Genomic DNA, 26,127 nt, shown 5'->3' on the forward strand with positions numbered 1-26,127 from the left:
GACCAAGTGGGGCAGCGGGGGGGTGGGGGGTGCTGTGAAACCCGAGGCTTAGGGCTGGGGCTCGAGGGCCACCCCTACCTGCCCTGCCCAGCCTCTCCTGGTCCCCAAGTGACTGAGGCCACAAGGAGCTGTCTGCAGACCAGCCTGCCTCCATCCCCCTCATGACACCCTCTCCCACATCACAGCCCCTGTCCTCATGCGGTGGCTCCGCAGAGGCCACCCTCAGGTGGCCCTGTCTGCACACCGTGGGCTCCCTGGCCATCTTGCTGGTGTCCAGCAACAGCCTGTCCCTTTGCACACGGTGAATTGAGGCGAAGCTTTGTGAGTCTTTGGAGCCACACCCTGGCGGGAGCTGCCCCTTGCCTTTCTCACCCAGGCCATCACCGAGTGAACCGTGGAAGGCCGCGAGCTGGGGCAGGGCTCGTTCGAGCCTGGACAGCTGTGCCTCTTCGTGGCCTGAGGGCCCTGGACCTGAGCCTCGGCCGTGCTTCACTCGGTGCCCTCTGCACGCGACTACCTTCCTCACCTTCGATGGACCGGGTCCCATGGAGACACAAGGTGGGGCTGGGGCTGCATTCTCGGGGACCAGCGGACAGTCCTGGGCCACGCGGATGGGGGTCTAGGCCTCTTCCAGGACAGACCTGGGACTGGGGGAGGCCCCTCAGATAAGTAGCATCTGGGCTGAACACTGCCATTTCCTGGTGGGCAGGGGAAAGGTGCCTACCTCACCCTGGGCACCTCCATGTGCTGGTGCTGCGATCCTCACCCAGGATGCCCAGAGGGTCCTGACGCCCCCGGGGAAATGGGGACATCCGTGGGGCCTGCGTGATGCCAAGGACGGGAGGTGCATGGCTCCGGATTTGTGGGGACAGCATCGTCTCCCTGGCCTTGTCCTGCTCTCTGGTACCTGACAGCAGGCTCGTCCAAGAGGGGCCTCCCCAGGTGTGCCCCCAGGTGCAGTTCTCACCCCAGCATCACCTCTGGGGCCGTGTGAGGGCCAGGACCAGAGCAGGGGAGGTCACCCTGCAGTCAGGCCCACAGTTCCAGTGCTGCCCCCTGCTGCCTGCACCTGTTCCTTGACCCCGGAGTCTCCCCAGAGCGGGGTTGGGAGAGCCGGCCCAGTAGATGAGAGTAGGGCTGTCCCCCCCAAGTGTGATACCCCCCCCCCCCACACACACACCCCATTTACCATCCGTAGTACCGGGTTGTCAGTTCCAAGAGTGGAGTGTAACTTCCCTCTGATGGAAGAGAAGGGGGAGCTCTGGGCCTCGGACTTCTCCTGATCTAGGTTAGTGGCCCCAGGATCCCTTACGGTGAACAAAGGGATGGTCCTGCTTTTTGAGGTGATGGTATCGCGTGAGCCCTTAGCCATGCCAGGCGGCCAGGGTAGGCAGCCTGCAGTGAATGTGGGTTTGTTCCTAGTCCACGTCCCCTGGGGGCCTGTGGGGAGGCTCGGGGAGGGGTGCAGCCTGCCCGGCCTCAGGCACACCCCTGGCCAAGCAGAGGAGAAAGCAAAGCAGTCCCGCTGCATCGCAAACAAGCCTGGGAGGGAAGGACGCCGGCACAGGCCCGAACCCGCCGCAGGCAGGCGCAGGCCGGCACCTGGGTAAACCTCACAGCCACCGTCGAACTCCAGCTCAAAGCGGAGGAGTCTGGACTTCGTACCTGCTTGGAATTAAATGACCTTATTCCTCTCTGTTTGTGAGGAATTGCTACCAGGAATCCCTGTGTTTTTGTTAAGAACTGTTCTGGGCTTTCTTAACAATATATATCTTTATTTTTAGTTTTTTTTTTTTTAATATATTTTATTGGTTTTTTACAGAGAGGAAGGGAGAGAGATAGAGAGTTAGAAACATTGATGAGAGAGAAACATCAATCAGCTGCCTCCTGCACATCCCCTACTGGGGATTGTGCCTGCAACCCCGGTACATGCCCTTGACCGGAATCGAACCTGGGACCTTTCAGTCCGCAGGCCGACGCTCTATCCACTGAGCCAAACCGGTTTCGGCAACAATATATATTTTTAACTTTCTCCTTGCCTCCTAGACCAAGAAAGGATGTTTGATTCCAAGTAACTTTTTTCTTGGTTGGGAATTTATTCTAAGAGGGGAAACCAGGCCTCCCAAACCAGCCCAGCCCCAGCCCAGTGCCCTGTCACCCACCCAACACACAAGGCCTGGGAATGTAGGGATGGGGCACAAGAGGGGGGGGGGGGGGGGCTTTATCTTAGTCCTGCTGCGGCCTGGCGTGCTGGGGGGAGGGGCACCGCTGGGTGAAATACTCGGCTCCTGGGAAGGCATCCTGGAGCCGGGGGGGGGGGGGGGGGGGGGGGGTGGTCAATACCTCCCCTGGGTCAGGAGGACATGCTCAGTGCTGCTCCCAGGATTTGGTTAGACACGTGGCTCCCACATCGTTCAGGGACCTTCCCAGCCCATAGAAGAGCCTGAAGCAGATTGGCTAAGTGACTGGCCTGCGGTCACGCAGCTAGAAAGGGTCCGTCAGCCCTCAGCCCCCTTCTCACCAAGCTGATCCCTTAGTCTAGCCCAGGGGGACGTGCTGGGTCCCCCAGGTGCTAGTGACCAGACGGTTTCCTGTCTGCCGTCTGCACCGGGCCCCGCCGGAAGCTGCAGCGCTGGCTCACAGCAGCCCATGAATTATTGAGCATCTGCACCCGCCGGTAATAGTCTGACCTCATCCTCCTTGGGCTCCGGGCGCCTCTGACCTCTGTTTCCTTGAGAGGATGCTGCTGGTCGTGGGGCTGAAGGTCCCGCTGTGGGGTGCGGGGTACGGGCAATGGAGGAGGGGACACCAGCACTCAGGAGAGGTGGGGGCCAGAGACCCACTCCCTTTGTGACAGGAGGCAGCTCTGCAGGGGAGAGAAGGGGACTCAGCGACCAGCCGGCTTCGGGTGCTGCTCTCAGCCTCGCTTCCCGGCTCTGTGACCTGGGGCAGCGCTCTGGACGCCTCAGTCTCCTCATCTGCACAATGGAAGTGAGACACCTGTGTTCATAGTTAGCGTTCTGGCCCCTCAAGGTCACTCCCAAAAGTCACGGCCAAGGCAGAGCATCGGGAGCTGGCTGCCCTGGGTTTCCTGCCAGACACGCTGGCCTCCAGGCCAGATCGCACCCGTTGCTGCCACCTTCCCTGTCCTCTGCGGCCCCTCTCGTGCCAGGTCCCGAGCGGGTGGGATGGCGGGATCGGAGGGGTGCACTGGGCAGGCCCCCGTGAGACCTGGTTCTTACTAGTCCTGACCTGGGGCAGCTCCCCACCCGGCCTCTGCTTCCTCATCCGTGAAATGGACCTGAGCTTCCAGCTCTGCCTCAGCCCTGGTGTTGGGGTCCCCAGCAGTTGGGAGGGACCCCAAGAGGCAGGTGTGGAACTGAGCTGGGCGGAGCAGGCCACCATCTGGCTGTGCCTGGGACAGAAGCGCTGAGTACCCTTAAGCAAGGGGCTGAATTCCAGCCGGCTCCCCTCACTCCCCCAGGTCTCTCCAAGGGAGGGGCGGGGGAAGGGGCTCTATTGACTGGACAGTCCAGGGCGGACGCACATGGGCATTAGCTGCTCCTTCTGTCCAAGGGAACCAGAGGGCCAGTGGGGCTCGCCTCCTACGGCAGGTTTTACGGTTTCTTAATTGAGCGTTCCAGCGGCGGCCCTGCCCTGAGCGGGCGGCGGGAGGGCGCGGGCTCCCAAATCCGTTTGGCTGCACCCCCAGACACTACACTGTAACCTGGGGTGGTGGCAGGTGGGGGTGGGGACCTGGGGTGGTGGCAGGTGGGGGTGGGGACCCGACCTCGGGCGCTCCGACGTCACCCTCCAGCGAGGGCCCGCCCCCTGCCCCCAGCCAACCCGAGGCCGCCTCCCCGCTCCCCACCCCAGGCCCCGCCCGACACCCCTGCAACCTGATCCCCATGGCCACTGCAGGGACAGCTGGCTGGGACCGGCTGTCTCCGCTCCGCTGCTGCCTGGGGGCTGCCCGCCCAGCTCTCCTCCCTGGTCCCCCCACCCCGCCTGGAGAAGGGGGGTCGCAGTGCCCTCCCCACCCCCTCAGCCTCCCCTCCAGGACTGCAGTCCTTTGTGACCTTTTCCCTGTCCCCTCAGGCCGAGAGCCGCCGACCCTACAACCTTCATCCCTGTATCTCTGGGCCCAGCACATAGCAGGTCCCAGGTCCCTGAGAGGTGCCTCCTCACGTTCCACGCGTGGGTGCCATGGGGCCCGGTGCCCAGGGTCAGGGTCTAGGGGTTCTTAGCCTGGGGGTTCTCTGGCCCTGATGACCTTGGGGCCTGGTCATTCTTTGTGGAGGAGCCTGCCCCGTGCCCTGTAAGATGCTGAGCAGCATCCTAGATGCTAAAACCATCCTGGCTGCTAACATGCCCCCCCACCACCCTGCCCAGGGCGGACTCTCCTGGGTGAGAACCAGGCTTCTGGGGTGTCAGTGTGGGCACTGGTCCCCCCAGCCCAGGAGGGGGTGAGGGTATTCTGGGCCCCCTCCTCAGGCCTGAGGGTAACTCAGGGACTCTGACCCTTCCCTGCCAACATCTGAGCAGTGTGTGACCACCAGCCCCCCTAACTGGACTCACACCTTTTCAGCTCCTGCCTGAGGAGGGTGCTGAGTGGTCCTGGGACGGGGTGCAGGGGACCCGGGTGTCTTACAGTCACTAGGAGTCAGAGTGGGGCACCAGGAGACTCACATGGTGTGCCCCTCAGGTAGCCTTGGGGTTCAAAGAGAGGAGCTGGGGGGGGGAGGGGTGCAGTGGGCTGAGGCCACCAACTGAGGCTGTCAGGATTGAGGGTCAGGGGAACATCCTGGTCAGCAGGGGCTCATTATGGACCCCAGTCCTTGAAGCTGTCTACACACACACACACACACACACACACACACAAATAAATGAATCGAGCCTAGTGGGTGTGGCTTAGCAGTTGAGCATCAACCCATGAACCAAGAGGTGCTGGGTTTCAGGCTCCATCCCCAGGAGGGAGCATGCAGGAGGCAGCTGAGGTGGGGGTGCTCATCAGAGCCAGGAGAAGGGCACTGAGAGGGTGGGGGTGGGACACCCCTCCCTCGACCCCCACCCCACCTGCAAAGTAGAATTTCCAAAAGGATTCACTCCCGTACTTAAGAGAAATATGACTGCCCCGCAGCCGTATTTGCCTGTATTTGCATAGAGTCAAAGGCACCATCACCAAGGGTGTCACTAGGACCTGGCAGGCGGGGGACAGGGAGGCTTTTCATTGTTTTCTCTCTCTCTTCCCCCTTCCTTTCTCTCATGCTTTCCTTTTCCGTGAAAAACAGCGCCCCCCTCCCCCTTCCGCCTGTTGTCACTGCCCCAGCCTTCACAAGCCAGCCTCACAGTGTCCTGGGCCACTTCTCACCCCTCGTCAGCCCTGCCTGGCTTTTGCAGTGCTTTCTCCTCTTGGGGGACCCAGGGAAGGCAGTGTGTGTGCCCCCCCTCCCCCCACCTGCTCCCCAGCCTTGTGAAATAATCGCCTTCTGCGAAGACTGAATTAGGTCGACATTCGTGGAGCAGGTCGGCAGCTGACGCCACGTGCGGCCTTGCCTCTCTGTGTAGCTCATTATAAACCTGCTGTGTCCCGCAGGGCAGACAACACGGGCCCGGGAGTGACACTTGGCGCATTAATCCATTCATTCATCGGTTCTTCATCAATATTTATCAAGGCTGTTCCCTGCCACCATCTGACTGACATCAGTTCTCACCCGGAACTCTCTCCTAGCGCCCAAGTCCATCTGGCACTCGGCTCTGCCTCCTCAAATCCGTGAACTCCTTCTCCCCCATCAGCTCAGAGGGCAGTCGGGCGTCCCTGGGAGGAGCCACCTACCCTACCATCTGCAACATGAATTCTACAACTACTTTCCCATATCAGTAAGGTGTTGGGGTGCAGGACAAAGCTGGGGTACTCCCTGTGTGTGTGTGTCCATGGACCTGCGTTGGGGGGCGAGGGCTCACCTGGGAGAGGTTGTGTCAGGTTGGGAAGGGGAGGGAAGGGCACACTCTGAGCTGGGATGGAGCGTCTCCCCGTTGGTCAAGAGGGGAGTTTCCGAGTCATTACAAGGCCCATTCCCACGGGACCAGCGAGGAGGGACCTGGTTGTCAGTTTGCTGGGGCTGCCTGACGGGGGGGCCTCGGACTCGGGGGCTCAACAATAGGAATGTCTCAGCTCAAGGTCCCGGAGGCTGGAAGCCCGAATTCCAGGTGCCGGCAGGGTGGGTTCCTCCTGAGGCTGTGATCTGTCCGGGCCCCGCTCCTTGGCTTGGAGGCAGCTGTCTCCTCCCTGTGTCCCTTCACATCACCTCCCTCTGTGCACGTCTCTGTCCACGTCTCCCCTTTTTACAAAGACACCGGTCCTGCTGGATTAGGGACCCCCCTAATGACCTCATGTAAGCTGATTACCCTGTAAAGACCCCACCTTCCAACCACATCACATCTGAGGCACTGGGGCTTCACCACAGGAATTTGGCATGTGTGTGAATTCAACCCATGACACCAGGGCTGGGCCGGACTCGGCTGAAGGGCACCAGGGGACGAGGTTGGCCCCAGCGACGAAGGAAGTCACTGGAGGCCGTTTGAGGAGGAGGGCGCATTGTGCATCCTTCGGACGTGCGGTCTTGCAAACGTGTCTGTTGTTTTTCCTCCTCCGGGAAAGCAGATGGCATTAATAATGGAGACGCTTAACATAGAGACCCGTGTGCCCGTCCCAGACATGGGCTGGCGGTGAGCGGGCATGGAGAGTAAACCCCGTGCTTAGAAAGCGGGCTTCCTTGTCGTCCGTGTTTCAGTGAAAGAACAGGACAGAAACGGCCCCTCTGCACAGCACCCCAAATGCGATCAGAGGCTCTGATGGGATGTCAGCGGGCCCTCAGTTGTCCCCTAGGCAGTGGGCATCTCCCCACTGTGGGTGGCAGGGGCACGCGGTGTAAGTGCTGGCCACTCCGGGGAGTGAGCAGCCCTGAGCCCAAGACCATCTTCGAAGAAGGAGGGCCTGAGATGGGGGAGGGGCCCAGGGCTGGGGTCCGGGACCTGGGGTCACTTGTCTGTGCCATTTCCTGTGTCTGATGAAGGGGGGGCCTCTCTCACCCACGCCCCTGGGATGCTTGCCTTGACCTGAGTACCACAGCTACCTTTTAAGGTAATCCTGTTTTCCCGTCTTTGTTTTTACATGTTTCCCACGAAACCACAAACTCCTGGAGAGGAGAATTGCTTTATTTTTAACCTTCACGTCTCCATCTCTGGACCCAATGGTTGGCACAACGTAGGCAGCCATTCAATAGCTGTCAAATAAACAAACAAATGCTACCCGGGCATAGAGTGCCCCCTGGTGGAGTCAGAGAGTATGGCAGCGTCTTAGATTTTGGCTGGAGCAGTTGAAGGGGAGGGAGGTGTCCTGGTCCTCTGGTTCTGGGCAGCCGGTCCAAGTGTGAGGTCACGTGGGTCAGGGGTGAGCACAGGGGTCCATGGACAAAGTCTTGTGGGGAGGGACAGGCTGGGACTTTGAAAGATGTGGTTGTCGTAGGGTAATGAGGGGCAGGTGGGAAAGGGGCACCCAAGGCACGGGAGAAAGAGGAAGGAAGAGTTGAAAGAAGTCTGGGCTGGCACGCAGACCAGTGAGGCTGAGTGAGGCTGGAATTCAAGCTGGGCAATGAGACCCAGAGTCCACGCTCTTAATCACTGTCAGCATCCACTCACTCATTCATTCATTCATTTCCAGGGCCAACCTATGGATCTGACCCTGTGGAAGGGTTGGGGTCCAGTCCCCCTAGAGGAGCCCCCTCCTTCCCTGGGGAGAATTTTGGTGTCCAGGGGTTGGGACTAAAATAAATTCTGAGTTCTCTGTTTCCTCCACCTGCTCCAGGGCGTGTCCAGGGTCTGAAGTCTCATTTCTGCTCCCTGAAGCATTCCCCACCCTCCCTCTTCCTCGCGGTGTGGGCTCCACCCAACAGGCTGAGTCAGAATCTCCAGCCAGTTGGGTAGGAAAAGGGGAGGGGGCTGGGGAGGAGGCTCAGGTACGGGCATTAAAAAAACAAACAAAAAAACAAAAAACAAAAAAAACTTCCTAAGAGAGTCTAATATGCATGCAGGGCTGGGAGCCCTGGAGGCTTCTGGGTAAGCAGAGGTGGTCAGTGGGATGGGGAAGCTATCAGACTAAGCCTCTCTCTGCTTCACTCCACGGGCCCTGCACCCCACTCCCCACACGCACCTGACCCCGAAACTGCCCACGACCAAGGCAAGCCTCCTCTTCTCCAGTGCTGGGAACCCTGCAGGGCTGAGGGTCTCATTCTTGGGTCCCTTCCCCTGTGGCCAAAACACATGTCAGCGGGAGTCATGGGGGGTGCAGCCGCCAATGCAGAGCCTGAGGGTGGAGAGCTGAAGGGGGAGGTGCTGGGAGGTGTGAGACCCAGTTCCTGTCTCTGCCTTCTCAGCCCCCAAGTGGATGCTGCTGCCCCCCCACCCCACCCCACAGCCTCAGTGTCATCCCCCTTCTAGGACAGTCCTCTTCCAGGGCAGGCAGGAGCTGCAGCGCCAGCCTGTTCACCCCCATGGGGCAGCTGGGCAGCCCCAGACTGGCCTCAGAGCTGGTGGTCCACTCAGGCGTCTGGGCACCCCCTGGCTCTCATTTTTTGGCAGCAAATACGCCTAAGACACAACGAAGCCTGAGCTCCCGCATCCCTCCTGAGTGGCCTGGTCTGAGGGCTCAGCACTGTCCTGCTTCCTTCTCCTTCATTCCCACCCCTTCATTCACTCCTCCGCCTCCACAGCCTGTCTCTGAAGCCCCCAGACCCCCTTCCCAGGGGCTGGAGCCTTCCCCTGGTCCCCAGTCTGTTGGTTGAAGGGTCTGGAAGGATCAGCCGGGACCAGGGTAGAGGTCTAGCTCAGGGGCTGCACTGCTGGGTCATGGAATGGTGGTCTGGACCAGAGGTCCTCAAACCTTTTAAACAGGGGGCCAGTTCACTGTCCCTCAGACATTCCACACATGCGCACTGCGGGCCCGGGACGAGTCGGCTGCTAAGCAGGACAGGCAGCGGAGGCAAAAACACCCGGCGGGCCGGATAAATGTTTTCGGCGGGCCGCATGTGGCCCGAGGGCCATAGTGTGAGGACCCCTGGTCTGGACTACTGTGGTGGTGTGGACTCCGATAAAAGTCTGGATACTGGATTTGAAATCTGGGCCCCGGCATGAAGGTCTGGTTCCGGATGTAGCTCTGAGCCCCAGTTGGAGGTCTGGGTCCTGGGACAAAGTTCAGGGCACTGGGTGGAGTTCTGGGCCCCGGGTGGAGGTCTGGGTCAGGAGCTGGACCTCTGGCTTATGGAATGGGGGTCTGGACTGCTTGGTGTGGTCACGAACCCAATAAAGGACTGGATACTGGGTTTGTGGTCTGGGCCCCGGCGTGAAGGTCTGGGACCCGGATGCAGTTCTGAGCCCCCGGTGGTGGTCAGGGGCCTGGGAAGGAGACCTGGGCACTGGAGTGGTGTCTGTGCCCCAGGAGGTGGACCCAGTCAGGGACTGGACCTCTGGGTCATGGAATGGGGGTCTGGACTACTGCAGTGTGGTCTGGACCCGGATAAACGATTTGATACTGGGTTCGATTCTGGGCCCAAGCGTGAAGTTCTGGAACCCGGATGTTGCTCTGAGCCCCGGATGGAGGTCCGGGTCCTGGGACAGAGTTCTGGGCCCCTGGGGGAGGTCTGGGTCAGGGGTTGGACCTCTGGCTTATGGAATGGGGGACTGGACTGCTGTGGTGTGGTCATGAACCCAATAATGGACTGGATACTGGGTTCGAGGTCTGGGCCCCAGCATGAAGGTCTGGGACCCGGCATGAAGGTCTGGGACCCGGATGTAGCTCTGAGCCCCGGATGGAGGTCTCAGACACACACACACACACACACACACACACATTCCCCCTCCCCACAAGAGCCTCCTCTTCCCTTCCTGACTTGCAGATGGGAAAGGTTAGCTGCCCCAGAAAGGCGGTAGTGCAGGCAATTACCAGCAGGTGGCCTGGTGCTGCTCGTGGCTGGCCAACTTGGACTTCCTGCGTTCCCAGAAGAGCAGCTTCTTTCTACGGTGCCAGCTCCGCCTAGTTCCCCAGGTGCCAGAACCAGGGAACATACGTCAGGCCTGAGGTAGCCCTTGGAAACACACACATCCCCCGGCTTCCGGAGGTGTCTGTGGGAAGACCCCGGAAGACAGGTGAGCTGTGAGGTCATGATGGTTGTAGGGGTGGGGGTGGGGGTGCCGGTGGGAAGCTTTGACCTTGCTGAGGCCGTGGGAGTTGGGGTCATCCCCTGAAAGCCCGAAACTCATGTCTTCAAGCTCAAGGGCAAGTGCGGCTCCCGAAGCCAAACATGAGAGTTTTCTGAACTGGCCGCTTGCTGGTCACCCCACCCTTGGCCAGCACAGCAGCCAGAGCCCGCGGGCTGTCCCAGGTGAGGAAGGAGGAGGAAGCAGAGGGGCGGGGAGGCGGGGGGATGGGGATCCCCTGGGAAGCCTGTCGGTTTGGGTTCCCATGGCCCCAGTTGCCCAACATCCTCTTCCTCCTCTGCTCGTGGTCAGCAGTTTGGGTGCGTTCCCCGGCCTCTCCCAGCCACTCCCCGGCCCTGGGCAGCCACCCCCCAGAGGCACGGAGTGTGGCCCGAAGTCTGGGGGCTAATGGGGGCGACATGTTAAACATGACCGGCGGGTAAGGAATCTGGGCTGTGAGGAGTAGACACTGATGCTCGCACGTGTGGCAGTTCACAAACCACACTCACGTGACGTAAATGAGTTCACGTCTCTGTTCTCACGTCGGCTTCCTGCGAAGTGGGTAGGGTGCTTAGTAATGTCCCCATTTCACAGGAAGGAAGACTCCCTGGACAGGGTGCACAGGCCCTAGAATGCAGCTCAGGCCAGGACACAGGGCAGAACCTCCCCTCCCCCCTCGATCTCTCTCCATGTCACAGTCAGGGGTTCCTCGAAGGCCTCCCCTCACCCGCCTCCCGCCCTGGTCCTGCTTCCTGGAGGGATCCCAGCGTCTTACCTGTGATTCAGGAGGCAGCCCCCTTAGACGCCACTATCCCTGGGCGCCCCGGGGAGCTGGGACGGGGTGATGCCGCCCCTGCTTTCGGGCCCAGGTGTGCACACCGCTGGCCTGTGCTGGAACCTGGTTGTCACCCAGGTGGAGGGCGGGAATCTGACTCGCTCAGCTGGGCGGGCTTTAACCTGCCCTCACCATTTTAAGTTCTATCCCTTTCTTCTCCCTGGGGGTGGGATCTGGCGAGAGGAGACGGAGGCCTCCATGCCCAGCCTTCTCTGTATCGAACCCCAATTCTGGCTCCCGGTCCCCGGGAAGTGCAGTGGGCACGTGAGCCTGGGGCTGTGGGGCCCCCGTGTGGACAGGGGTGCCGGGGGAGGAGGCTCAGAGGGGCCGGGAGAAGCAGGGGCATCTTCCGAGGAGATGGCTGGAAGGGGCATCCCTCTGGCTGTGGGTGCCCCATCCCTGTGCCTGTGACATTGAGGAACCCCAATGTTTCTCCAGGCAGAGCCAGGAACAGGCCCACGCCTGGTGGGCGGCTCCCCTCCTGTCTACGCCCATGGGTGCCCTGCTGAGCTCCCAGGCCTGGGTCAGAGCAGCTCCATCCCCGGTCCCCTGTCCAAGGTGGGACAGGGCCTGCAGGGAGTGCTGGCTCTGTGGATGGTGGGGGCTCTGGGCCTCTGGCTGGGCTGCCCCCCTCTGCTCACCCACAGCTTCCTCTTCCTCTCCATCTGCACCTCAGCGCAGCCAGGACCAGGCGGGAGAGCGTGTCACAGGCCATGGCGCCAGCTGGTTGTGGATTGTGGGGTTACAGATGCGGCCATGCTGGGGCAGCTTCCCCAGAGGTGGGCAGGAGGGTGGGGCCTGGGCAGTGTCCAGAGTCCAGCAGAGGGGCAGGCAGGCCGGCCTGATGGGGCAGGGACAGGGCCAGGCCGGCGATGCTGGTCTCACCCAGGCTCCTGGGGCAGGGAAACCAGTACTGTGTCCCCCTCCCTGCCGCCCCTGCCCTGCTGCTTCTCATGCTGTCGGTCCATTTGCCTCATGGACCTTGCAGTGATTAACCCCCAAGTCATGTCCATTCAACCACGACCAAGCACTTGGCCGGTGGGAGGCATTGTCAGCAACAGCTCAGGCAGCTGCCCAGCTCTTCTCACAGCAGCCTCATCGCGTGGCCCCTCCCACCCCTCGCTGGGGGCGGGGCACAGCCTCTCCACCTTTAGGCCCCACTTGAGCCCCTCACTCAGGAGGAGGAAGCAGCAGAGCGAATAGGGAGCCACGGATTGCCCTGGAGAGCGGGCAGCTCTAACCTGCGCTCCCCAGCAGAGGGAGGTTCTGTTGAGGAGTCCCACAACTCAGTCACCCCCAAATCTTTTCTGGGGCTCCCACAGTTTGCAGGACTCAAAGCTGCTGCAAGTCTGCCCGGAGAGCCCCCAGCCAGCACCAGCAGCACCTCCCCACTGGACCCCGAAAGCTTGGGTCCACAATGGGAAGAGGACCCAGCCCAGTGAGAGGACTTGTGGTTGCAGGCCGCCCCCCACCCCCGGCCCCTGAGAAAGGGGGCTCAGCCTGGGGCTCGGGTCTGCCCGTGGTTAGCAGGGAGCAGCAGCAAGGGGGCCACTTCCTTGTTTTCCTGACATCATGTGGTAACCTGACATCACCCGTCTCCTCCTTAGGGTTTGGGGCAGGCTGGGTGAGCAGGATGCGTGTGGCGGGGACCGGTTCCCCGGCCCCTTTCTCTCCTCCGGCTCGGATCCCATAGATTACACGTAGAGCCTGCTTCTCACCATCAAATCCTGTTTCCCTGTTGCTTTTCATTAAAGATGTACTCCCCGGGAATTGCCTAAGGATATTCCTACCTCCCATCTGAGTATTTTCATAATTGTTTTACTGTTTATTCCCACAGACGAGCTATTATCATCGACATTTTACAGTTTTGTTCGAGGTCACCCCGAAGGTGATGGATGAGCCCCAGGAGAACCCAGCCTCCTGCTTCTCAGTCCTGGGCGTCCCCCTCTTCACCGTGACATTCACAACCGTAGCCAGGCCTTTCCGGGGTTGAATTGCAAAATACACATTTTGGGGAAACCTACGCGTATTTGACAAGTAAGCCACCAGAGGTGACAGCCCTTCTCCGTTTCCTTCCAGCTCTGGTCTTCACAGTGTTCGCGGGTCTGTGCTTGCATCGTTCTAGAAATCCTCCCGATCCCTACCAAGCTGTCCGCGGAACCTTCCAGAAGGAGAGCCAGCGAGGCTCCCTGGTTCCCTTGCCCTCCCGGGGGAAGGTGATGGGCCAGAAGGGCTTGCAGAGTCCCCGCTGAGTCCTGCCCTGAGCCGGGTCCAGCGGGGGCCGTGCAGGGTGAAAGGTCACAGCCTGAGGGACCTGCTGGTCACGCTGAGGCCACGTTTCCAAGACCAGACTGCATTCGGGGACTCTGAGGTCACTGTGCCAACTTGGAGGTCAGGCCTGGGGCCTGGAGCTGGAGGCTCATGGAAAGCGAGCTCCCCAGCCCGGCCAGCCTGGCTCAGTGGTTGAGCGTCAACCTATGAACCAGGAGGTCACGGTTCAATTCCTGGTCAGGGCACATGCCCGGGTTGCAGGCTCGATCCCCAGTGGGGGGTGTGCAGGAGGCAGCCGATCAATGATTCTCTCTCATCATTGATGTTTCTCTCTCTCTTCCTCTCCTTTCCTCTCTGAAATCAATACAAATATATATATTTTTAAAAAGATAGAGAGCTCCAAGGTGGCCTTACTGTGGGTGCTGCCCAGGGCTCCTCCCCAGGGCTCCTCCCCCGGGTCTCACCCTGACCACAGGACAAGGAAACGGGCTGGGGGAGTTACTGGGCCCCACTGGGAGGAAACCTGGCCCTGTGGTCTTGGGGGTGTGAGAGGGGAGACGCAGGCCTGTGAGCTGTGGCGGTGGGGGTGAGGGGGGTGGGGGGGAAGGTGGGGTGTCCTCCCTGGAAGTATGTACAGAACCTGCGGCTCTGGGATTAAGTGGGGGCGGGCCCGGTTCTGGGGCGTCTCAGTCAGCCCCCCAGCCTCTGCTCCCTCAGAGTCCTCCATTTCCTGACCAGCTCTAGGAACAAAACCAGCAGAAGCTGAACAAGGAAGCAGCCGCACAAAGAAAACAGAAGTGGGAGCTGGGGCCCTGGCCCTCCCCGTGAGGAGGACAGAAGCCGTGGGTCCAGCAGGCCGGACGCCGCTGCCCGTGACCTCGTGGCGCAGAGATGACCCCGCAGGGCCAGGCGTCCAGGCTGCTGGCAGCCCTGCTCCTGCTCTGGGTCCCAGGTGAGGGGCTAGGGGCAGGGTGGGCGGGAGGAGGGCGGAGGGCAGGGCTGCGGAGACGTGCTCTGAGCACCCCCAGCCCGGGCTCCCTGGGCTCAGGATGGGCGCTGTCACTCCACCGGGTAAGATGGACAGACGGAAGGACAGCATTCCTGGTCTGACCCCTGGGCATCCACCCGAGCTTAGCTGAGCCTGGGTGGGCATGGGCCAAGGAGGGGTGTGCGGAGGGGGGCTTTTGGGGAGGTAGAGAGGCAGGGCACAGCGGGGGGTTGGGAGGAGAGTGGCCTCCTGTGCATCCCCGGGGCTGGCGCCCTCCTGGTTCCAGGGTGTGGAGGAAGCGGGGAAGCAGGAAGGGGGGCGGGGAAGGGGAGTGGGGGGGCTGGGCAGGAGCAGGCCTTGTCTCAGGGACGTGGGGGGTGAGTAGGCAGGGCCCCTTGAGAGGACAAGGCCTGAGGGCCGGAAGGGAGAGGGGGGCCCAGAGGCCAGGCTGTGGTGAGGCCGGGACGGGGAGACCTTCTCTAGGGACAGGGCCCCCCCCATTACCTTCTGTGCCCCTCAGTCAGCCTGCAGCCATGAGGCTTAGCCTAGGCTGTCTGCGACCTCTGTGGCCGCTTTGCTCCTAAAGGGCAGGCTTTCCTGCATTCCATCTGCTAACCAGCTGTCTGTCGGAAAGCGATGACTTTTTGTGAATTCACTTGGAAACCGTCCGCCTCTCGCCACCGTCTGTCTCCTGAGCCTCCCGGGTCCTGGTGTTCCCCTGGACCCACTGGCACCCAGACCTCACAGTTCCCCCCCCCCCCCCCCCCCCCCCCCCCCCCGATGCCGGCCCCTCCCCTCGCTTTCTCTCATTCATCACGAGCTGGTGCGGGCTCGGTCATCCCTGCCATCCCTGACCAGTGCAGGCGTCCAGCGTGTCCCACTGAGTCTGGACAAGGCGTCCACTTGCATCTACGAAGCATTTAAAATCAACAACAGGCAACGGAACTTTTCCTTTCTCCGTGGAGACGACTATACTTTTCTCCTTCGAACAATTAAGGGGGCGAATTACATTGAGATTTGGCCAGATGTTAGTCCCCACATGTCACGCTGACGTCACGAAAAGAACGAGAGGTTTTCTGTGTCTGCACTCCCTGCGATGCGCCAGCGCAGCGCGAGTGGTTGCTGCTGGACAGTTTGAGGGAAGTAACTTGGGAAACTGTCTGGGGTTTGCTCCTTTTTTTAAAACATATTTTAAAAATTGATTTGAGAGAGAGAGGAAGAGAAGGAGAGAGAGAGAGAGGGAGACAGAGAGAGAACACATAAGAACAAGTGCAAAGGGAAGTCAGACACTGGAGAGGACAGACGGACAGACAGGGTTGGGTGTTGTGGGTGGGGGTGCTGGGGTGACCCAGATCACAGAGGGGGGCCGGGACCCAGGCAGAGAGAGAGGACAGGGAGAGGACCGCTGAGGAGGGGGAGGGACTAGGCCCGGATGCGGGGACCAGGAGCGTGGTCCTGGAGGATGGGGGAGGCGGGGAGCGTGGTCCTGGAGGAGGAGGAGGCAGGAGGGTGGTCCTGGAGGAGGGGGAGGGAGGAGCGTGGTCCTGGAGGAGGAGGAGGCAGGAGCGTGGTCCTGGAGGAGGGGGAGGAGCGTGGTCCTAGAGGAGGGGGGAGGCAGGAGCGTGGTCCTGGAGGAGGGGGAGGAGCGTGGTCCTGGAGGAGGGGGAGGCAGGAGCGTGGTCCTGGAGGAGGAGGCAGGAGCGTGGTCCTGGAGGAGGAGGCAGGAGCGTGGTCCTGGAGGAGGGGGAGGAGGAGCGTGGTCCTAGAGGAGGGGGGAGGCAGGAGTGTGGTCCTGGAGGAGGAGGCAGGAGCGTGGTCCTGGAGGAGGAGGCAGGAGCGTGGTCCTGGAGGAGGAGGGGGGAGGCAGGAGCGTGGTCCTGGAGGAGGAGGAGGAGGAGCGTGGTCCTGGAGGAGGGGGAGGCAGGAGGGTGGTCCTGGAGGAGGAGGAGGCAGGAGGGTGGTCCTGGAGGAGGAGGAGGAGGAGCGTGGTCCTGGAGGAGGAGGAGGAGGAGCGTGGTCCTGGAGGAGGAGGAGGCAGGAGCGTGGTCCTGGAGGATGGGGGAGGGAGGAGCGTGGTCCTGGAGGAGGGGGAGGCAGGAGCGTGGTCCTGGAGGAGGAGGCAGGAGCGTGGTCCTGGAGGAGGAGGCAGGAGCGTGGTCCTGGAGGATGGGGGAGGGAGGAGCGTGGTCCTGGAGGAGGGGGAGGCAGGAGCGTGGTCCTAGAGGAGGGGGGAGGCAGGAGCGTGGTCCTGGAGGATGGGGGAGGGAGGAGGGTGGTCCTGGAGGAGGAGGAGGCAGGAGCGTGGTCCTAGAGGAGGGGGGAGGCAGGAGCGTGGTCCTGGAGGATGGGGGAGGGAGGAGGGTGGTCCTGGAGGATGGGGGAGGGAGGAGCATGGTCCTGGAGGAGGGGGGAGGCAGGAGCGTGGTCCGGGAGGATGGAGAGGCTGCAGAGACCTGTAGTTATGAGGCCCTTGGTCTGTGTTGGTTTCAGTGACCTGTGTTTTTTCTAGAAAATCACATGTTCACGCAGGTTGCACATTTGTCTGTAGAGAATTTCTGGGATGCACCAGCTTCATTCTCCTCGTTCTCCCCGTGTCTGTGGTCATTTCTGTTTTTATCTCTTCATTTAGCTAGACAGAGGGTTCTCTGTTAGACAGAATCATATGAAATTTGTTTTTTGAGTCAAAAACAGTTGGATATCAGCAGCTTCACATGGTCCAAGCCAATATTACTTACCAGGCACACTACACCCACTGTCTCACTCAGTGCCCCATGGAAATGTGAGGCCTCACAACCATCACCACTTCCCAGAGGAGGCGCTGGAAGCCCAGAGAGGTTAAGTAACTAGCCCAGCACACACAGCTGACATGCATGGAGCTGGGACATAGGCCCGATGCTTCTGCCCATTTCACTTCGCCGGCGCAATCATTAGTGAGCGTCTCACTTAGCATCCCCCTGTGACAGGGCTTGGGAGGCCTCAGCAGGCCACCGGCTCACCTAGGCAGGCGTGGGGGGGGGGCGGGGGGGGTACTGACAGGAGTTTGAGGTCAGGGCACTGTGGACGGAGCTGTGACGGGGTGGGGGAGGGGCGCATGCTGATAAACTACTTGAGGGGCTCGCGGGGGTGGGTTCTCATGGTCCTGACGCGTTTGGAAGGGGAGGCCCCTGGTAGTGAGGGGGGCAGGGCAGCAAGAAAGCAGGTTGGGGTCTGGAGGAAGGAGCTGCTGTCATCAAAATATTGGGGTGATAGACAGGGGAGGACCCTCAGATGTGACCTGGCTGATGGGAGCGGGAGACCCATGGGGTGACCCCAGGGCGCCCGGCCCCTGGCCCATCTGGTAAGAACCCAGGACGGGCTGTGTCTTCCAGGCTGTTTGTCTCTGAGCGGCCCCGAGCACGTGACGGGCACCGTGGGGGGATCGCTGAGCGTGCAGTGTCAGTACGAGAAGAAATACACAGACTATAACAAATACTGGTGCAAATACCCATGTTTGCCATCGCTGAGGATGAAGATTGTGGAGACCACAGAGTCAGAGAGAGAAGTGAGGAGCGGCCGTGTGTCCATCAGGGACCATCCAGCAACCCTCACCTTCACAGTGACCTTGGAGAGCCTCACAGAGGGTGATGGAGGCACATACAAGTGTGGGATTGATAGACCATGGACAGAAGGACTGATAGACCTCACCTTCCCGGTTGTGGTGTCTGTGTCCCCAGGTGAGCCACACACACCCTCCCCTTGTCCTTCCTGAAGAGTCTCAGGTCAGAATAGCTGAGGCAGGAACAGATCAGGGACTCAGAGCAAACTATGAGTGAGTGTGTGTGTGTGAGTGTGTGTGTGTATATATGTGTGTGTGAGTGAGTGTGTGTGTGTGAGTGTGTGTGTGTATATATATGTGTGTGTGTGTGAGTGTGTGTGTGTGTAGAGAGAGGGACGGAGTGTGTGTGTGTATGGGTGTTTGTGTGGAGAAAGACTGTGTGTGCATGTGTGTGTGTAGAGAGAGACTGTGTGCGTGTGTGGAGAGAGACAGTGTGTGTGTATATGTGTGGAGAGAGATAGACTGTATGTGTGTGTATGTGGGTGGAGAGGGAGAGAGAGACTGGGAGGCATCCTGTAGGAGCTGCCGCCCGTGCTCAGTCTGAGGGATGGGAAGGCGTTTGTCAGGCGAAGGGGAGGCCAAGAGAGCAGAGTGTGCAAAGGAGAGAGAGGGGAGGAGAGGAGATGAGATGCCGGTCAGCCCCTCGGAAGCCGGACCTGCGTGGGTGAAGGCTGGGGGCTGAAGGTGTGAGCGTGGGAGCTCCAATAAGTGATGTGGCAGACTCGCAGTGAAGCAGACAGCTCTGGGGGGTGGGGGCAGCACGTGGCGGTGGCCGAGGGGGCGAGATGGTGTGGGGTTCTTAGGGCCCCTCTGGAGGACTGTGGCCTCCTGGGCAGGATGGAATCAGGGCTGTTGGGGGAGGTACAGCGTCCTGTTAGGAATGCTCGCTTGCCCTGGACGGTCCTGGGAGGCATGGGCCTTGGGGGGGGGGGGGGAGGGGGGACATGCTGTGTGAAGTCCCGCCTAAGAGCCTAAAAGGCGTGGCCAGGGGTGGAGTCGGGAGAGAGCCCTGGGCCTGATTCGTGTTTCTGCACCAGCACCAACCTCCACGCCAACTACAACTACAACTACAAGTACAAGCACCACTACAGCCAGGACCTCGACCGTCACAGGCCAAATTCCAACTGTGTCCACAGCCCCGACAGTGAATGTCACCCACAGCAGGAACAGCCAGGATGGCTCCCGGCCGAGCCCGGACCAGGACCATGGGTAAGGCGCCCTTGTCCTGGGGTCGGGGATGGGGGGCCTTCTCCTCAGGGGAGCGCAGGGCACCACCTCCTTCCCAGGCGTGTGGCCCTGGGGGTGTGTGTTGGGGGGAGGTGGGGGTCCTGCCCCTCCTGGGGGGACCTCCCGCTCCCTTTGTGCCAGGCCCAGGCTGAGAGCCACAGTCCGTCTCTCCCAGCCGGGGCTGCCTTGGGGTCTGAGAGAAGCTGTGGGGAGACACTGGGTGGATGAAGGAAATAACATTGAGTGAGAGCTGATGTTTTCGTCCCGTACTGGCTGATGCCTCCCGTGAGGGCTCTCCGCTGCTCCTCACCATGACCTCACCATCGCCACTCCCACTTTACAGATGAGCAAACCGAGGCTGGAGAGGTTAAGCGATTTGCCGGGTCCTGTGGCTACAGGCAGGCTGTGCCTCTAGCACAGGCTTCTGGGATTCCGAAGCCTTGGTTCTTCCTTCTAAACTAGTGATTCGTGACCCCTCTGGGGGTCACGCGCCCCAAGAGGATCTGACAACATATGTAGACTTTCCAGAGAAATGCAAGCTGTTCTAAACCACTTCCAGGCTCACACACCACCTGGTGCCCTGTGGTTCAGTCCCGGCCCTGACACCCGGCGTTGGCACAGACCCCACAGGTCAGGGGCTCAGTCCCATATGACTGCCCGCCTTCAGGTGTCAGGCACGGGGGGCGGGGGGTGTCCCCAGGCCATCGCACTCTGACCCACTGGCTACAAATGTGGGGTTCCCATAACCCCTTGGCTTTGGTCATGGGTAGACCGCTGGCAGAATGCCAGAAAGTGCCAAACTTATGGCAACAGTTTGACCATCAGGATAAAGGTGGGGACCAGCCGAATGAAGAGACACGGAGGGGGGCTCTGGGAGGGCTCCGAATGCAGGGTTCCCGCCTCCCAGCGGCGTGGGCTGCACCCCTCCCGGAACTCGATGTGTTTAAGGACCGGAAGCTCCTCCAAGCTCTGGCTGCGGGTTTTTACTGGGTTTCATCACATAGACCGATTGGTTGAATCACTGACCACACGATTGAACTCATTCCCAGCCTCCCTGAAGGTCAGGCGGGCTCGGAACTCCAAATCTCTAATCACGTGGTTGCTCCTTCCGGTGACCAGCTCCCATCCTGAGTCACCTCATCTCTTAGCATGATCTCGGGGGTGATGCAAGGGGATTGTGGGTAACCAGAGAAATCCTGAGGGTTTGGCGCCCCCCTCCAGGGATCCAGGGGCAAAGGCCAGTCTGATGACAGGCCTTCCACAGCTTCCTGCCCTCCCCGCTGACCATCCTAACGCCAGGCAGGTGGGACTCCGGTCCCAAACACAGCGCTTCCAGAAACCGACGCTGCACATGCACCCATGGGGGCAGGGCTAGGTTGTGTGGGGCTTGAAGCCTCGGCAATTTGGGGAGAAGGGAGGTGCATCTTTAAGAAAAAGACCAGGCCATTATGAATGCCAACAGGGGACGAAAGAAGGGGCACAAGCCAGTGAGGGGCCCGAACCCTAACTCGTGTCAGTAAGTCCGCTTGTCTCCGTGTGCAGTGGTAGAGCTATGAGGTGATTTTTTTGCAGTGATATTTGTGATTGCAAAGGCTGGGGAAATGCCCACGAAGAGGGAGGGACACGTTAAATAAACGATGGTCCGTCCACCCGGGGAGTGGAATACTATGCAGCTGTGAAAAAGGGCGAGGGCCTTTCATATGTGCTGACACGGGAAGAGCTCCAAGATGGGTTGTCTTTTGTTGTTTGTTTGTTGTTGTTTCTTGCCTCCATCCTCTCAGGGTTCAAGACTTATTTGTTAAGTATAAACTAGTGTTTATACTGTGCCTCCCGGGTGTGGAAAAGGGAGGAAAATAACACACATTCGTGTTTTCTTATATCTGACTACAGAGCCTCTGGAAGGTCTCAAGTATACAGTGGGTGGGGGTTGGGGAACTGGGTAGATGACAGGATGTGGGGAAAGGAGGGGTTCTGCTGTTTTGTTTGTTTTAAATATATTTCTATTGATTTCAGAGAAGAAGGGAGAGGGAGAGAGACAGAAACATCAATGATGAGAGAGAACCATCCATTGGCTGCCTCCTGCACACCCCCCACTGGGGATCGAGCCTGAAACCCAGGCATGTGCCCTGACCTGGAATTGAACCTCAACCTCCTGGTTCACAGGTCGACGCTCAACCACTGAGCCACACCTGCTGGGCTTATTTTGTTTTGTTTTTAATATGACCTTATCCATGTATTGAAACAAAGGCTGGAGGCCAGATCCCCATCCCAGCCTGCCCTGCCCTTGCCTCCCCTCCAGGCTCCCTGTGCTGCTCATCTTGTTAGCGCTTCTGCTGCTCCTCCTGGCGGGGGCCTCACTGCTGGCCTGGAGAATGGTGCGGAGGCGGAGGCAGGTCAAAGGTGAGTTGGCTCCCTGCCCCTTTACCCCCAGCCCAGGGTGGGCATGGAACATATGCCCTCAGGCTGCACATCCCGGGCGACCCCAGAGCAGGTGGCCCTGGTGTGGTGCATGCAGGCTGTGGGAGGTGGGCCCAGGAGGCCTCTCCAGTCTGGCCTCAGTCAGTAGGTGCTCAATAAACATCTGGGAGTGAGTTAAATGAGAGCGGATGACCCGCCAGCAGTCAGCTGTAGGATGCAGGCTTCTGCCTGAGGTCAAGTGTGGGGGGAGGGGGAGGGTGATGCTCTCTCCACGGCTGCAGTGCTAACTGGGAGCAGGTACGTGCCGGGGGTGGGTTGGGGGGACACTGCCTTACCCTCTCACCTCCAGCCCGTCCACCTGCCCATGGGCCCAGCCTCTCCCGCAGCACAGCCAGGCCTTCAGGAGCGGAATGGGTGTCAGCCACTTCCTCTTCCCTGGGGGGAGGGGGGAACAAAGGGGGGGGGGGTTCCCAGCCTGGACTGTCTCAGATCTGTGGTGTCAGCGATCCCCAGCAATGCCCTTTCACCTAGAAAAGTTCTTTAAAAAAAGGGATCTATGATTGTTGTAGAAAATCCAAAGGTAAGTAACAGCACAGAGGAGGTAACAAGTTCCCATCAGAAACAGAAACTGAAACTCCCTCCACCAGAGAAGAGAAACCACCCACGTTGGGGTGTTCCTTCCAGTCTTTTCTCCATGCCTGTTTGTGCACATGTTTCTTAAAATGTCATAATATTATTCCTCTTCTAAGCCTGTTGCACTCATTCATTCATTGGTGCATTCACACACTCACTCACACACATGCGCACACATTCACACACTCACTCATTCACACACTCACTCACACACATGTGCACACATTCACACACTCATTCATTCACACACTCACTCATTCACAGACACACATATTCACACACACACATTCACACACTCTCTCACACACACACACACACACTCACTCATACACTCACACACTCACTCCCTCACACACTCACATACGGCAAAGCTGTCCAGAGCACCTACTGTGCGCCAGGCCCTGTGCTGGGCTGGGTCACTGTGTTAGGAGGGTGGAGTGGGTTACCCCCGAGCTCCCTCAGTGCGGCCTTCCGTCCCTGGCGGTGCTCCTCCCATCTCTCCCTCCTCCCGCCCTTTCTGCCCCCTCCCCTGTTAGGTGGCCCAGGAAAGCGGCGCAAGAAATAGAGTCCAGTGAATCAGAAAAGAAAGGAAAGGAAAGTTTATTTGCGTTCTCGGGCGAGACCCACCGGCCCAAAAGGTGGGGCCAGTGAATTTCGCGCCTTCAGGGAGGGAGGGACATCTCTTTATTCAGGTGTTTGGTGAGGGCGGGGGCCTGAACTGAGGAAGTGCCCGCAGCAGGGATCATCACACATTCAACTGAGGGAGTCTCGGCCGCAGGGGGTGGGCGGCACATTCAGGAATGGGTCAGTATCTTGTGCGGGGATCTCTGTGAACTTCGAGGAGAAGCAGGTATCTGTGTCTGGCACGCTGACCCGTGAGAGATTCCAGATCTGTGAGAAATTCCAGAGGAAGTCCATTGTCTCATCCCATGTCCGCATGTATCCGATCCCGGGCTCCCTCCGACCTAACATCCCCCATCAGAAAGCCTGTCCCCGCCGAGGGGGAGGGTGGCATGGAGCCTGCATGCAGCACCGGAACCGAATGTGTTCACACCTGCTTGTTCATTCACTCATCCCCTCATCCCCTCAGTCGCATTCCCCTCCACAACCCTTGAGTCCAGCCGCGCTGCGGATCTGAGGCAAAGGGTCCCCAGGGCTGAGGTCTGTAGGCAAAGGCCTTTCTCCAGATGGATCGTGGGACAAGCCTGCCTTGTTCTGGGACAAACCTCCCCTCCCCCTTGTCTCTGTAGCTGGTGGGAACCCGGAGCCACTCCAGAACCCCTTTCAGGTAAGAAATGCTGCCAGGTCCTGGCTGGGTTGGCTCAGTGGATAGAGTGTCGGCCTGAGGACCAAAGGGTCCCGGGTTCGATTCTGGTCAAGGCCATGTACCTTAGTTAGGGGCTCCTCCCCGGTCCGGGCCCTGGTCGGGGCGCAGGGCCGCATGCAGGAGCCAACCAATCGATGTGTCTCTCACGTCGATGTTTCTCTCTGTCTTTCCCTCTCTCTTCCACTCTTTCTAAAAAGCAATGGGAAAATATCCTCAGGTGAGAACTAACAACAAAGAAAGGCCACCGGGAGGGGTGGCGGGTGGCGGGGCGCACAGGGGGGTGGGGGCTGGGCCGTCCCGTGGGCTAGTGGAGGTCTGGGGGGACCATCGATGCAAGGAGTGGGGTGCTCGCCCAAAGCAGGAAGAACCACGCCTGGGAGCCTGGCCAGTCTGCCCCCCACTCCAGGGAAAGGGGAATGAGGGAGGCTCAGCCAGCCTGGCCTTGGACCTGGGGAGCAAGCGTTGCCTGGAGAGGACCAGCGTGGGGGCGGGAGGCCGGGCAGGCAGCTGGGCCCTGAGCATGAGGGGGGAGATGTCTGTGGAGAAGCAGGCGCAGGGCCTCTCTGGGATGGACCCCCGGCGCTCCGCGGCCAGCCGCCCAGCCCCGCGCCTCCTGCCCACCCCAGGCCGCCCCGCAGAGTGAGCCCTGCTACGCCAACCTGGAGCTGCAGACGAGGCCCCTTCAGGGAGAGCCCGTGCACCCGAGGCAGGAGGAGGTGGAATACAGCACCGTGGTGAGTACGGGCCCCCCTCCTGGCAGGGCACCCGGGCTATGCCAGAGGCACCACCTGGGGGCGGCCGCGGGCAGAGAGGGAAGTGAGGGCTGGCCGGTGACCTCGAGTCTTTTTAAGGCGGAGCCACCAGCCCTGGCCGGTGTGGCTCAGTGGATAGAGCATCGGCCTGCGGACTGAAGGGTCCCGGGTTCGATTCCGGTCAAGGGCATGTACCTTGGTTGCAGGTTCCTCCCCAACCCAGGCCCTGGTCAGGGCTCGTGGAAAAGGCAACCAATGGATGTGCTTCTCCCACATCGATGTTTCTCTCTCTCTCTCCCTCCCTCTTCTCTCCCTAAAAACCAATGGGAAAATATCCTCGGGTTCTGATTAACAACAAAAAAGACTGAGCCACACCGAAAACAGGGCCCGTCGCTATGGCCGGCGTGGGGGAGGGGCTGGGAGACGGAGGGGCTGGGAGACGGCCAGTGACTGGGGCCCTGGTTGCGAATAAAGCACAGCTTTTATTAAGCACCTGCTGTGTGCCGTGGGCCCGGTGTCCAGGCCTGTGAGCTCTCACTGTTTTGGTCCCATCATCTCTTTGGTATCAGCTCTGCTTTCAGTTCTTATCAAGGACCGGCTGCAGGTCGATCCTTAGGCAGAGCCGCTGTAACGTGAACTGGAGGAGGAGCCCCCCAGGGCCCCCCAACTGACCCCCTTTAGTTGAAGAAGTCGGGCAGAGGACCCCTCGGTGGGGAAGATGGGGAGAGATTTAGGCCTCAGGCATGTGGCCCTGGGACTACGACACCCTGTTTTCCTAACTCGGTGACATATGCTCTCAGGGCGGGTCCCAGGGACCCGGGCCCTGAGCCTGGGCTCCGTGCTTGGCTTGGAGCGGGGGAGGGGGGGCGTGGAGGTGGGGGGGGGGGGGGCGGGCAGGATCTCGGAGCCCAGGCCTTTTAGGGGAAAGAAGGGAGGACAGTGGGGAAGGCTGAGGCCCCTGGTGGAGCCTCCCATGGCCCCCTCTGGTGCCCCCATCCTATGCTGGGGGTCAGTGGTTCCCCACCTCCCCCTGAGCCCAGGCCTCTCTCCGCAGCAGGCCCCCAGGGAAGACCTGCACTACTCCATGGTGGCATTCACCGCGCAGAATCAGGATCCTGAGGACCAGAGTCCCTCCCAGAGGCCCCCGCGGCAGGAGCTAGAGTACAGCGAGATCAGGAAGACACGGCAGGAGCCAGAGTACAGCACGATCAGGGAGACGTAGCTGGCCTCCCGGCCTCCCGGCCTGGAGGTCTCTGTGGGGGCGTCCCTGGGCTCCCCCACGTGCCCCTCAGCCTGCTCCCCTCCAACAAGGCGACTGGGCTCCCGCCAGCTGTCCCTCTGGCGCTGGGACCTGCGGGGTTACCCTCCCATGGGGCGGCTCTGTCACACCTTCCCTCTATTCTCTGCCTCACTCCAGCCGCGTGATGGCGCTCAGCCCCGCGGGTGGGATCCAGGACAGGGAGGCGCACACAGACTATCCCTCCCAGTAGCTTCGTAAGGCCCTGCAAGGAGGGAGAACCGGCAGAGAGCGGGGAGCCCCTCGGCACTGAGAGCAGACCCCTCTTCTCCAGGTGAGGAGGCGGAGGCTGGAGGACAGGCTGCCCTGGCCCAGACCCAGCAGTGGGCATGTCCTCGGCTCCCCTGGACCCTGAGAGGTTGAGTTTAATACAAGAGACAGCAATAAAGGTGACAACATCTTGAGAGAAGAGGCGTTATTGGAACTATGCCTGCTGGCGTCAGCTCTGCATTGAAGAAACCTCCTGCCCTTGATCCCAGAGGAGCAGAGAGGCTGGAGGGGCCCCAGGGGGTGGGGACATCGCAGAGGTC

The 26,127-nt window shown here is 60.4% G+C and overlaps 1 protein-coding gene across 5 annotated transcripts; it reads left to right on the top strand.

The window, feature by feature from the left end:
• The first annotated feature begins 54 nt into the window (after positions 1-54).
• On the top strand, positions 55-26,046 carry CD300A (CD300a molecule). Of its 5 annotated transcripts, none has more exons than XM_070393563.1 (10): positions 55-558; positions 9,954-10,203; positions 12,927-13,126; positions 14,099-14,312; positions 17,717-18,061; positions 18,981-19,152; positions 21,470-21,570; positions 23,472-23,509; positions 24,175-24,282; positions 25,358-26,046. In XM_070393563.1, the coding sequence occupies exons 4-10, from the start codon at positions 14,252-14,254 to the stop codon at positions 25,520-25,522; spliced, it is 990 nt and encodes a 329-aa protein (XP_070249664.1). In that variant the 5' UTR covers positions 55-558; positions 9,954-10,203; positions 12,927-13,126; positions 14,099-14,251; the 3' UTR covers positions 25,523-26,046. The 5 variants fall into 5 exon arrangements, with proteins under 5 accessions (XP_070249664.1, XP_070249660.1, XP_070249661.1 ...); XM_070393559.1 differs by having other exon boundaries at positions 59-558; positions 25,355-26,044; XM_070393560.1 differs by lacking the exons at positions 55-558; positions 9,954-10,203 and having other exon boundaries at positions 12,887-13,126; positions 25,355-26,044.
• Positions 26,047-26,127: the final 81 nt, after the last annotated feature.

This window comes from Myotis yumanensis, unplaced genomic scaffold (assembly GCF_028538775.1).
Source record: "Myotis yumanensis isolate MYYU_CA2020_CCGP unplaced genomic scaffold, mMyoYum1.0.hap1 SCAF_16, whole genome shotgun sequence".
NCBI classification, from domain to species: domain Eukaryota; kingdom Metazoa; phylum Chordata; class Mammalia; order Chiroptera; family Vespertilionidae; genus Myotis; species Myotis yumanensis.